The following is a 12,906-nucleotide window of genomic DNA, read 5'->3' on the forward strand; positions in this document are numbered from 1 at the left end:
TATACAGACTTTTCTACTTTGAAAATAGTACACGATGACATAAAAAAAAAAAAAAAAAAAACTTTTGTTTTCGGTTTATCATAACGTCCTGAATAAAGTTTGACATTGCATTTTTCCATCGCATTTTCAGTGCTACTTTACATTACTAAGAGCTTGACCGGGCTCCGGGGGGCTGGCCTCCCATATGGGTCAGGTGGTTTGACAGATGGTTTGAGATCTTCAACTACAACCCAACAGAGTGTGTGGAGGAGCAGGTGACATGGGAGGACTTGGGAAGGTTGAACGCCGGTCGGGACGCCGCAGTCTAGTAATGTCGCAGGGGTTTGATGGCTTGAGTTGCGGTACTCCAGTCGTGAGATGACCAGTACCTGGATTGGAGAGCTGCAGTGCTTCCTGCAGAAGGTGAGGTCACGCTCTATGGATTTTGTTGAGCATGAACCTGCAGGAGTGAATTGCTGCCTTCATTGTCTGTAGAGAATGACAGGGTGAACCGGGGGTCACACCAGGGTTCACTCTGGACGCAGGACACTGTCAATAATGATGGAGGGGTCTTGAGATGGACAGGCCTTCCTCTGGAGTCAGAGCTGCTCCATGTTTTGTCGACTATGAGCTTGAGGTCGTGGGCCTACATTCAAACAAAACTCTGTGCCAGCACTTGGGTGTGAGAATGGGGAAAGGAGTAAAGTAAAGTGTCATCTGCATTGCAATGACAGGAGAGGCCATGTGAAATATGACAGAGCCAAGTGACTTGGTGTATAGAGGGAAGAGGAGAGGGCTTAGAACTGAGCCCTGGGGGACACCAGTAGTGACAACCAGGAGGGCAGAAACAAGATCCTATAATGACAACCAGGTGCTCTGATACTATGGGAAACAGATAAAGAGAGAGCAAATTGAATAGTAGTGTATTCCGGGGAAACTGAGGTATCATCAAGGCCGAAAAGTCAAGGACCTGAAGGGCAGCATAGGCTGAAATAGATCTGGCCTATTTCACAGTTGAATGACAGTTCCAAACCCTGCTGGAGACCAGGAATGCCACAATGGGTCTGCAGCAGGGACTCAAGATTTATGGGGTTTTAGCTGCAGGATGTGGAGCATGTCTCTCTTTCCTTCATCAAATAACTCAGCAGAACAACATGTAAGAACTGTCTTTGTACCTCTACAGAACAACATGTTAGAGCTGTCTTTGTACCTCTGCAGAACAACATGTTAGAGCTGTCTTTGTACCTCTGCAGAACAACATGTTAGAGCTGTCTTTGTACCTCTGCAGAACAACATGTTAGAGCTGTCTTTGTACCTCTGCAGAACAACATGTTAGAGCTGTCTTTGTAACTGCAGAACAGTTATGTTAGACATGTCTTTGTAACTCTGCAGAACAACATGTTAGAACTGTGTTTGTAAATCTGCCAAACATGTTAGAACTGTCTTGGTAACTCTGCAGATCAACGTGCATAAACTGTCTTTGTTTCGATATCATTCTTTGTTTTCTCCAACATTTCCTTGACAAGATGTCAGCTGAAAAAGACAGGAAAGTTTCCATACTAATACTTATTGATTCCTTCCAGGCAGAGGAAAAACCACTCACACGCCAATACAGCAATGATAACCATGAGCAATGACAACTGAGAAAATGTAGTATTAATACCAGCCATGGTTCTAATTTAAGTGTCCACTATAGGATAGTGTACATACTGCATCCTGATGGACGCTGTTGCTGAAGTTGTTACAGTGTAGCATTTCCACTCAAACACTGCTGCCAACGGTACCCAGTTACTGTCAAAAGGTGGGTTGTGTTCCTGGGTAGGTTGCAGATGGCCGTCAATGACAGGAGATGTTCCAGAACCATGGAGTTGTCCTAGCTTCGTAGCCGAATGCTAACTGGACGCAGCCTTTGCCAAAATTAGCAAGTTAGGTATATTCCATGGAGCTAGAAGGCATGGAGAGGAGGGGCTGGTCTCAATGGGTCTGGAGACATCCTCGGAAGCAAGCAGGCTACCAAGTGCTGAAGTCTTCTCAAGGGTTGAATCCTAGCCCCTCCCTCCTTCCTATCTAACAGAAGGAAATGTCACATGGAGGGGGTAGCGTCATTCGCCCTCAACACAATCACCATGACGCACCTTTGCTAAACAGAGTTGCTGGCCAAACTCAACAGGGAATGTGAGTGGTCCCTACAGGAAATAGGAACGTTTGGTTGACGTTCGTGCTACGGCCAACTTTATTCCCAGCTTGTCACAGGGCAATGTGCTGGCACTTGGGAAGAGCACGGCAGTGACAGCAGTGGCATTGGTTGACCTTTCCCAGAGGGGCCTGAACGAGAATCTCTCCAAGCAAGTTTTTTAACTCATGGATCAAACTAAGGATTATTATAAAATCCCTTCTCCACAGTCAGGCACTTTGTTGACGAGAGTAATTACTGTTCCAGGTAGGTTTGGCATCCACAGTCTACGGAATGGAACCTTGAACCAATGGGCACTGAAGTTGCAATGAAAAGCGGTCCTGAATCAGAGAATCAGGGCTGAGACGTGATTGGATCACAGACGGGACTTCAGATGCGCTCATTAGTCTGGAAAGGCTTGATTGTAACTGATGTTCAGGTATTGACACTACACAGGGTTCATTTCTCATGGTATTCCCTCATTCCCCCCTTCAGGGATTAGGTACTACAGTGGTTTCTGTCCGTTTTCGTCCTTGTCTCACATGCTGACTGCTGAGGGCTAATTTGCTATTGGAATTAATCCTTGTCTAACCACCTCATAGACCACATCGCACCTCACATGGAAATACCAAGAGTCTAGTACAACAAAACCGTGGTAAAATTGTTTAGTTTAACCAGCATAGGTTAATGAAGCTGCCAAGCGTACCCCAACAAGAACAACCTTTAAAGTTACTGAGATATCTTTGTCTAGAAGTGGTAGCCAAAATGTTTAGAATGGAAGGGTATTCGCTGTAAAGCTGTGACAACAATTCTCCCTGCCCAATGACAACATATGTGGAAGACTTAAATGGCCAGGTAAAGGGAGTTTATTTAGGTGTGAATTAGGAACTCCCCTCACCTGGTGAACACAGCCTGGTACGGGTGAACACGGGAAGTACTTTCACTTGAATATAGGGAATACACTTTTTACACCGCTGTGTACTGTACCCGGCATTATCAACTATAACTCCTGGCCAATCAGAGGCATGGATAAAAACATTCTGACCCAACAAAATAATGTATTCCTTTGACACAGAGGAAACCATGTAAGAGACAGTTGCGTGCAGAACTACCTGACATCAGGGCCATGTCATGGACACAAAGATTGACTAACCCAGTGAAGTTTGACTACTGAGTCAAGTTAAGTCTGGCCAGAAGGGCAAAAGGCTCAGCTACTGGTTCCCCACTCTCTCACTCTCACTGTCTTACTGATGACACACACACACACACAACCACACCAACAGACATGGAGCACTGTAGTTAGTTCTGACACACACACGCACACACATGCGCACGCACACAAACACACACACAAACACACACACACAACACTGCGGTTGTAGACCATGTCACAGGTTCCGTTCTCTCTTCGAGGACTGGTGACGTAATGGGTATCAGGCCACACACACACACACACACACACACACACACACACACACACACACACAGTGTTCATGTACACATAAACAGATACCACACTCAACCCCGCGTAGCCTACTAATTAGCCACACATGAACACCCTCACGTACACCCACATTCACACTAGCCATTCGCACTAGCCATCTATTTAACCCACACAACCACCAGGGCGCAGAGCGCACACACACACTGTGTGTATGAGTGATATGAGTGATCACCACTGTCGGGTTGTCTGACAGACTCTAAGTGCTGCGCCACCCAGTAGACCCCCGAACGGAGAGAGGGAGAGAGAGAGGGAATGAGGGAGGAAGAGTGACTAACTTCTCGTTTCTTTTCTTCTCGCCCCAGCTGTGTCTTCAAACAGCCCTTTGATGTGGGAAATTAAAAAGAGCAAGTTTGTCCATATCTCCCTCCGTCCCACCACACACATCCATTTTCTCCCCGTCTCTCCACTCGCCCTTCTTGCTGTTCTGTTCTCTGCTGTCGAACCAGGAGAAGTGCAACCTTTTCTCCAACAACAACCCCCTACCACCCAGCATCCAGGCCGCTGTCAGCAGTGTCAGTGTGCAGTTTTCTGTGTCCGTGTGTGTGTGTGTGTGTGTGTGGTACGCCCACCACTTAACAACTGTGCCCGCATCATTATCAGAGTGTGTGAGCTGGTCTCCCTTGAACACCCACACACATTTAAGCTCTTTTGGTATTTACATGTGCGTGTGAGTGTGTGCGAGAGAGTGTGGCTAAATGTGTGTATATTGTGTGTGTGTTTGAGGTAGAGGGGTTCACCACCACACTCCTAGGGTTTAGGTATATGCTGGCCCTCCCTCTCCACTTTGATGACTGGAAACTCATTTCTGCCATTTTGCACTGTGCTACGCTTTACTGCACCTGACTGAGTGTTTCCAGGCCGCTAAATCAGTGACTGAGAAACTGTTTGTGTGTGCGTGTGTGTGTGTGAGTGCATGTGTGTGCGTGTGTGAGAAGGAGAGGGTTTGGGATCATTGGTGCATGTACATACTTTGTGACGTATGTTTGTTTGTGCTAACAACACTTAAATGTAAACATGTTTTCATTTTTGTGTATTTGAGTGTGCAAGTTAGACTGTGTGTGTATGCGCGTGTGTACTCCTGTATACTATTTTAACCCCTTCATGTCCCCCTCCCTCAGCCTGTCAGCCTGTCTTACTGTAGTTGTGGTGTGTGGAGTCCAGTCACTGTTTCTATGCAACACTTAGAGGGCCCTTCTGGACAACACCTCTCTCCTGTCCCGCTCTGTCTCTCACTCTTTCCTTCACCCTGGAGAGGGAGACCGGGAGCGAAAAAAGGGCGGTGGGAAAGTGGAAATAACAGGCCGATGTCTCAGGAGGGAATGTCTGAAAAAAGGAGAGCAAGGGGGGGTGAGAGAGGTGTTTGCTCGGTGTATGAACTATGAAGTTCCACATGTAGCAGAGTCCTTCTGTAAAGCCCCAGTTCAAATCATGTTTAACACTGACAGAAACATAATGCACAAACAGCCAAAAGGGGAGGGAGAGAGAACAAGGTGGATCCACTGTATAAAGAATATATACCACTGAAGATAGACTGATAGAAAATGAAACAATGGGCTTTTTAAACTTCTGCAGTGATAGAGAGGGGAAGAGATTGGGAGATGGAGAGATAGAACGAGGTAGATGGACTGATAACCACAGGTAGCGGGATGCAATGGGGAAGTGCACTGCCAAGAGATAGGGCCAGAACGGACGAGAGAAAGTGATAAAGACAGAAAAAAAGAGAAAAACAACGGAACAGTTCTAAAATTTTGCGAAGAGAGCCAGACAGAGCTTGGGGAGGGGAGGAGGAAAGGGAGCGCTGTTTTTATGAATGAATGTGTATGACTCAGTCGATGTGTCATAGAGCCCCGTCTTTATAAAAGGAAGTTTTAAACAAGCCTAAACATTTCACTGCGCGAAAATTTGACTTACACACATTCGCATCGTTCAGCACTCATCCGTCTATCCCTTTTAACATTCTACCCATCTTTCCGAGTGTCTGACTGTATCGTTGCTATCATTTTATTATCTAAACGGATCTCAAACTTCACTGAGCAGAAAGTTTGGCGGCAGTATTTTTCTGTATTTATCGGATATTTCGCACTAATTCCTCCACATTTTCATTCATTCATTCTCTCGTTATTTTCCCCTTCGTCTTTTGCTCCCTCTTACCTCGTTCACTCTGCCAAAGTGTGGAAGCGAGAAGAAAACTGGAGCACGTGACAATTTCCGGACGTCGATTTATTTATTAATTTTCTTACTTCATTTAACTATTTATTTATTTGCAACTCGTGTATTTATTTAAAGGACCCGAACAAATATGAAATGTAAGTGGCTATGATTTTATTATTTTCAAAAGCCATTATTATATTAATCAACTGTTTACCCATTTTCTTATTATAGGCGACTCCTTTCCAACTTGTGTTGCATGGCTCCTGTATAATCTGGCATAGGATAATTATTCTGTTTTCAGGGTCTCATCATTAATTGCATATTCAGATATAAATATGCAAATATTAGTAATTGTACGTTTACTTAGCAAACCATGTTAAGTGACCAATCAATGCCATATATGTTGCCTGGAAGCTGACTTCTGGAGTAGTTGGGAGTGAAGATGCTCTCCTGAGTCCTGGCTTGTGATTCTTGTGGTTTTCCTGTAATTACACACACGCTTATTATTTCACCAGCAATTGTGGCTCTTTTTAATACTTACTTCACCTTGTATTTGAACTTGAAAGAGGAGGAATGAATGAGCTTACTGTTACAGAGCTGTCTATGCTAAGCCTATATAATTTATGTTGCATTTAACAACTGATTTATCCAAATGGAAGCATTCATGAAAGTATATTATGAATGACATCTTTATATAATATTGTAGGGTGTCATAACATTTAATTATTAGGCCCTGTGATTTGCATTTAAGACTCTGGTGACATCAAACAACTGAAGTATCCAATAGCATGTGTGACAATTTTTTGAAAGGGAATGTTATTGTCGACATAGCCTAATGACATAGCCTCACGACTGGTGGCTAATTCTAACACAGAACAATTCCTCTGTCAAGTTTGGGGTTTATGTTTACATTATGGTGCAAATGCAGTATCTCTGACAAGATGACAACACTTCGGCCACAGTCAAATCAATCTAATAATTGCATCTGTTATTTCCTGCCCCTCAGTGCTGGTGGACTCCTCCTTCTCTCTGCTGCTTTCCCTTCTACTGACCCAGCTGCCTTTATTCACGTCCGCTGTCCCTGCCCCTTACCGACGGCTGCACGACCTGGACAAACTGACCAATCAGACGAAGAATCTGCGACAGATGGCAGCAGATCTTTTGGTGAGTGGAACATCAACGTGGTGGTGGTTGTGGTGGGGGGGGGGGGGGGGGGTCATAGCCAGAACCACGATATTTAGTGGGCACATAAAAGGCTGGTTAAAGTGGTTGCCTACCTTGCTCACCTACTATTTGCCCACTGTCTTATAACGATTAGATAGAGCAGTCATAAGCCTTCATCCTAATTCTGGACAGTTGAATTGCAGGGTGACCATGGATGTCTCACCCAGGCTAAGGTGAACTCTACTTGTGTCGTGTCACTCGGTGTTGAGAGTCCTCTGGTTAAGTTAAGCTGCTGTGTTAAGCGTCCCTCAGCTGGGACAGGCATCGGTAGGTACAGTACTTCAGTATGTGAGGTCAGCTTTAATCCAGACAGGATATAACTGAGCCTGGAGGACTCCAGTGACATGGGTGATCTAACTACTCTTCATGGTCTCTGGTCGCCTAATACTAGAGGGGCTGATCTCGGGTCAGTTCAGTGATTCTCCTGTTATACTATTTTTTTATTCAGGAGTGGGACACACTCTAGTTCCTAGTAGCTAATAAGTTACTTCTGGAGCTGATTGATGGTTAACCAGCTGTGAGGGAATGTAATGCGTATTGACACCTGTTGTCATTCTGCCATGGCTTCCAGGGAGTTGTTCAGACCTAGACAGCCGGGTAAATGTGTTTGAGGTGTTCATAGTGAAATGGGAATGATTGCTATGCACGCTGGACCTACAGACATGCTGAAAGTGCTCTGTCAGCAATGTGTTTGTACAGGTGAATCATATCCTTATCTTTGTTTTTCATTCATGACCGCAATATATTCTATTTTTACCTTTTGCAAATCAGAGTCTATATTTGTTTAAGAAATTAAACAAAATAGTTACACGCGCTCTCTAGTCTCTGGCACATGCAGTAGTTCAGTGACATCGTTCTGTAGACCTCCAGGGTCCAGATTTGAAGAAACAATTTTTATCAATTAAGCCTTTGGGGAAGGCACGGCAATGGCAATACGGTCCTTCAAAAAGTATTGTGTTCATTTTTCAATGACATGAAGCATTTCTTTTGGTTTATTTTCTTCTTGTGTGGAGTTCCACAGAACAGGGGTCAAGGCTAGGAAAGAAAAATAGAATGGGAGTCAACGGAAAGTCCCCGCAAGAAAGCAATAAAACCATGTGTATGTATAGTGTGTGTGTGTTTGTGTGTGTGCACAATAGTGCATGTGCCTGTGTACTGCTTCTTCAGTGTGTCCATGTATTCTGTGTCAGTGTGTGTGTTTATAAGGCGTGTGCCAGAATGTGTTTGTGTTTCCATGTAATGTCTGTGTCTATGTGATGTGTGTCTATGTGATGTGTGTCAGTGTGTGTGTCCCTGTGATGTGTGTCAGTGTGTGTATCCATGAGGTGTGTGTCAGTGTGTGTGTCCATGTGATGTGTGTCAGTGTGTGTGTGTCTGTGATGTGTGTCAGTGTGTGTGTGTCTGTGATGTGTGTCAGTGTGTGTGTCCATGTGATGTGTGTCAGTGTGTGTGTCCATGTGATGTGTGTCAGTGTGTGTGTCCATGAGGTGTGTGTCAGTGTGTGTATCCATGTGATGAGTGTCAGTGTGTGTCCATGAAGTGTGTGTCAGTGTGTGTGTCCATGAGGTGTGTGTTAGTGTGTGTGTCCATGAGGTGTGTGTTAGTGTGTGTGTCCATGAGGTGTGTGTTAGTGTGTATGTCCATGTGATGTGTTTCAGTGTGTGTGTCCATGAGGTGTGTGTCAGTGTGTGTGTCCATGAGGTGTGTGTTAGTGTGTATGTCCATGTGATGTGTTTCAGTGTGTGTGTCCATGAGGTGTGTGTTAGTGTGTGTGTTCATGTAATCTGTGTCAGTGTGTGTGTTCATGTAATCTGTGTCAGTGTGTGTGTTCATGTAATCTGTGTCAGTGTGTGTGTTCATGTAATCTGTGTCAGTGTGTGTGTTCATGTAATCTGTGTCAGTGTGTGTGTTCATGTAATCTGTGTCAGTGTGTGTGTTCATGTAATCTGTGTCAGTGTGTGTGTTCATGTAATCTGTCAGTGTGTGTGTTCATGTTATGTCTGTCAGTGTGTGTGTCCATGAGGTTTGTGTCAGTGTGTGTGTGTCCATTGTGGGTGCTGTAAATAGTTGTGGTTGTGTAGGTGTGGTGTTTAGTGTTTGGTTTTCGGTCGCCACAGCAAAGTGACCTGATAAAAATCACTGAGATTTATCACATTCCAGTATTTGCATTCAGGAAGATGGGGGGTGGGGTGGACGGGGTGGGGGGACAAGGTTCAGTCAAGTGAGGTCATAGTGGAGAGAACGAGAAAAGGAAGACAAGACAGGATTATAGGCTGAGACAGAGAAAAGAGATATAAGCAGCATAGGAAGGTGCAATGAGGAGCGGTCACCTGTGTGTGTGTATGTGTGTGTGTACAAGACAGAATGAAAGACAGAAAGTCAAAGGTAATGGAGAGAGCTAAATCACCAAAGGAAGAGTGCAATTGGATTAAGTCAAGATACAACATTAAGCACCAACATTAGGGTTGTCATGTGAAAGAGCAGCCAGTGAGTGAGAAAGGGACTGCTGGAGGAAGGGGAAGACGAAATGATTGAAAAGAAGAAGAACAACAACAAAAACAACAGGAGCACAAACGTAATGAGGAAATTGACACACCAGCATCAGGAAGCATTAGAAAAATGCAACACAACCCCATAATGTTGTCCCAATACTGATATGTTTCTCCGGCAGTCAGTGGCCTAACAAACATGGGAGTCACTGTAGTCCTTCATCATTTCTAATGATTTACATTCACTCAAAAATCACTTCACCTAAAACGGCCCCACTGGCACAGCAACCAGAGGCAGTGCTCAAAATCTGCTCCCATGTGTTCTGTGTCCCTCTAGTGGTGACTGGGAGGACAGCAGCACAGCTGGCCTCTGGTGTTGTACACAACATGACGTCATTCCACCTTTTATAGCCGCGACCCTGGAGTTTCCCTGCAACCCTGTGTTGTCTGCTCAACTTTAAACGCTCTTAGTCATTGCATATGTTGTTATCCTCCTCTGCCAGTAGAAAACATCCTGTGGTCACTTGCTTATTGTTGACAATTTTGAGGTTACAATCTGGGTGAACTCTCCCTGACCCGACCACACGATTCTCAGGGAACGTTGCTGCCACCAGTACGGCCAGACTAGACTGTAATCTGATATAGGTACTTCTGTAGTAATTTCCCTAATGCTTTTGTGACTCTTGTGTTGATTTGCACATATGTAAGCATTGAGTTGACTGATATTGTTTTGTGTTTCTCTTACAGAAGGAACATGCATTCGAAACAGACTTAGAACACCACAGATTCAAGTCCCTGCCGGTAATGAACAACAGAGCCAGTGACATCAACTCCCTTGAGGTAACTGTCTCTTATATGTATGTGTATGTTTGTGTGTGTCTCTGTCTGTCTTTCTGTCTCTCTGCCTGTCTTCCAGATGCCCTTGAAATGGATGTGTTTCGCCATTCACCAGAAGCTGATATTGAATATCTCCTTCTTTATCTCACTCGCTCCTTTTCTCCTCCAGATGAAACCCACTCTCTCTCAGCTCCACAATGAACTGAAGAGCTTTGAGCACCATTTTGCTTGGTTGAGCAGAGCATCAAAGAAACACCATCATCCTCTACCTAAACTGGTAGAGATGATCACGCTCATTAAGACTCTAATCACCACGCTAGAGCGACAGGTAACTGCTCCATTCCAAAACTAATAGGGCGGACGGAAACACTATGCAGTGTAGCATCTACTGCTCTAATGATGGTATACATGAGCAGTTCTGCAACCTAGTCATGTAACATTACATTACATTTAGGCCTATTGCATCACATTTCTTGGATGGGACTTACAGAAGTCCAGCCTGCAATTTCAGACAGGAAATTTTAACAATCCTCTCTTTCTTGCACTCTCTTCTCCTCTTAGATGTCAAGAGTTGATGCTGAGCGTCTCCCTAATCCTGTTCCTGTCCCCTCACTGCCGCCCCACCTGCCCTCCCAATGGGACGTTTTACAGTCGTCTCAGGAGCTGCTACAACAGTTCAGACTCTTCTGTGATTGGGCCCAGCGAGTGTTCTCAGTGCTTAGTACTAAGTCCAAAACACAATGATGATTCATGGTGTGCTATAGCAAGTAAGGATGCACACTATATCCAATGGGGATCTATCATCTTGAACCAATAAGGGTCCAAGAAATTCACCCTACAGCTGTTGGCAACAAGTTCAAACTGTAGTTGGTGAACCAGGGTTGAAGTTCAATATTCACAAGACATCCAGTGAAGATCCACCATATTCTCACTACTCCAGCAATGGCCTTCAATGTTCACTATATGGGCATCTCCATTCTCTCTCTTAAATACCATGTTCCTGTGTGTTATTTATATATTTATTTATTTATTGTTAGTTATTTATTTGATGTCATTATTTATTTGATTTTGTAACGTCAACCCTCTTATCATTATCACTTACTTTACTGTTGTGAATTTAGTTGCTTGTACAATGTCATTACAAGGTAATTCTCCGATTATTACTTTTCCCTTGATCTCGCCTCCCAAACTAAACAAAGCGACCAGATATTAACATTTGTTAGCCTGCAATGATGCTGATTGTATTTTGAATTTGTTGGTCAAACCTGTTTCTCTTCATAATGAGAAAACCATTATGCCATTAGATGTAGCAACCAAGGGCTACTCGCCTTGTAGCAAACATACAGTATCTTGGGGGAGCAAATACAGAGTTTTTCTTGTAGATTAAGGGGTACTCATAGAACCCTCTGACCATATTAAATGTGCCACCTGTTTGGTTTTGTAAACTGATGAAAGAGCGTGTAATAAGCATTGCCTTAATTGGGAGGTCAGCACAACAGAAGAGGTTGGATTGGTTCTCCCAGTTGATATGTACAGTGCCCATGTCCCACAAGGACACATAAAAAGATGGTAATGTTGTGGCAAAGGTTAATGAATACGTCCTGTTGCTAAGCACTGATCTAGGACCTGATCTGTTCTCTTTGCACAAACTTGTTAGGAATAACCTTTTGAATGAGTCAGCTGATCCTGAATCAGAGGATTTTTTAGCGTTTTATAGCAACATAAGAAAAAACTTTAAGCCTTAAAATACTATGTATTAAGATATTGTGATATTTTTGGTTTTGTACAGTTGTAGTTGGATTGTAAAAGAATGTAAATTGTTGTATACAATACAGTTATGTATTGTAGTTTGATCTGATATTATGCAGAATTCTCTGTCAATGCTATCATTATCAATTTGTCGCAATATCAATATTATTATATTCTAGTATTTTGTTACAGTATTTACTATTTATTTTAATTACATTGGTGGAACTATTTATTTAAGTCTTCTGGCATTTTTGTACTTTTTATACCTTTTTTATTAATATTTACCATTATCATTGCTATCAGCCATGTTGAAATCATTATCACCATGCCTAAATGTTGTGGGGAGACCTTTGTGCATTGTTACCCCACAGACTGACTGATTGGCTTAAATGTGAAATATGTGCCTTGGAAAAAGATAATAAAGAACATGCACAATTCAATTGTGTTTCTTAAATGTTACTCTGTCATCTTTTCAATAATTGGTCTAGTTTGGCCTACATTATGATTCTTATGCATATAGTACTTTGTCCTAATATATTCTGTTGTCACTCAAGTCTTAGAGCACACGGAGTACATAAACCAAATATAGTTTATTCATATCCAATGAACCTATAACAAGCGTTTATTTATCTATTTACTTTTGCTGGAGGGTTGACTATTAAAACACTGTGTGCGTTCAGTATTAAACCACAAATGAGTGGGGTATTACAAGATTTTAAACAGACGTAGAGATACGATTTGAGTGTTGAAGCTCTGAACCAATGGTTGTGGTGCATTCGAGGTTCCATTAAGCCAATAGC

The 12,906-nt window shown here is 43.3% G+C and overlaps 1 protein-coding gene across 1 annotated transcript; it reads left to right on the top strand.

Annotated features, from left to right (window-relative positions):
• The first annotated feature begins 5,524 nt into the window (after window positions 1-5,524).
• Window positions 5,525-12,254, top strand: il11a (interleukin 11a). The gene is made up of 5 exons (XM_034288651.1): window positions 5,525-5,962; window positions 6,814-6,971; window positions 10,268-10,360; window positions 10,527-10,685; window positions 10,919-12,254. The coding sequence occupies exons 1-5, from the start codon at window positions 5,956-5,958 to the stop codon at window positions 11,099-11,101; spliced, it is 600 nt and encodes a 199-aa protein (XP_034144542.1). The 5' UTR covers window positions 5,525-5,955; the 3' UTR covers window positions 11,102-12,254.
• The last annotated feature ends 652 nt before the right edge of the window (window positions 12,255-12,906 follow it).

The sequence above is a fragment of the Esox lucius genome, chromosome 20 (genome assembly GCF_011004845.1).
Source record: "Esox lucius isolate fEsoLuc1 chromosome 20, fEsoLuc1.pri, whole genome shotgun sequence".
Lineage (NCBI taxonomy): Eukaryota > Metazoa > Chordata > Actinopteri > Esociformes > Esocidae > Esox > Esox lucius.

Coding starts and splice junctions, on each gene's coding strand:
- il11a (XM_034288651.1), top strand. Junction 10,361..10,526: donor GTGACATCAACTCCCTTGAG/GTAACTGTCTCT, acceptor TTTCTCCTCCAG/ATGAAACCCACTCTCTCTCA. Junction 10,686..10,918: donor TCACCACGCTAGAGCGACAG/GTAACTGCTCCA, acceptor TTCTCCTCTTAG/ATGTCAAGAGTTGATGCTGA.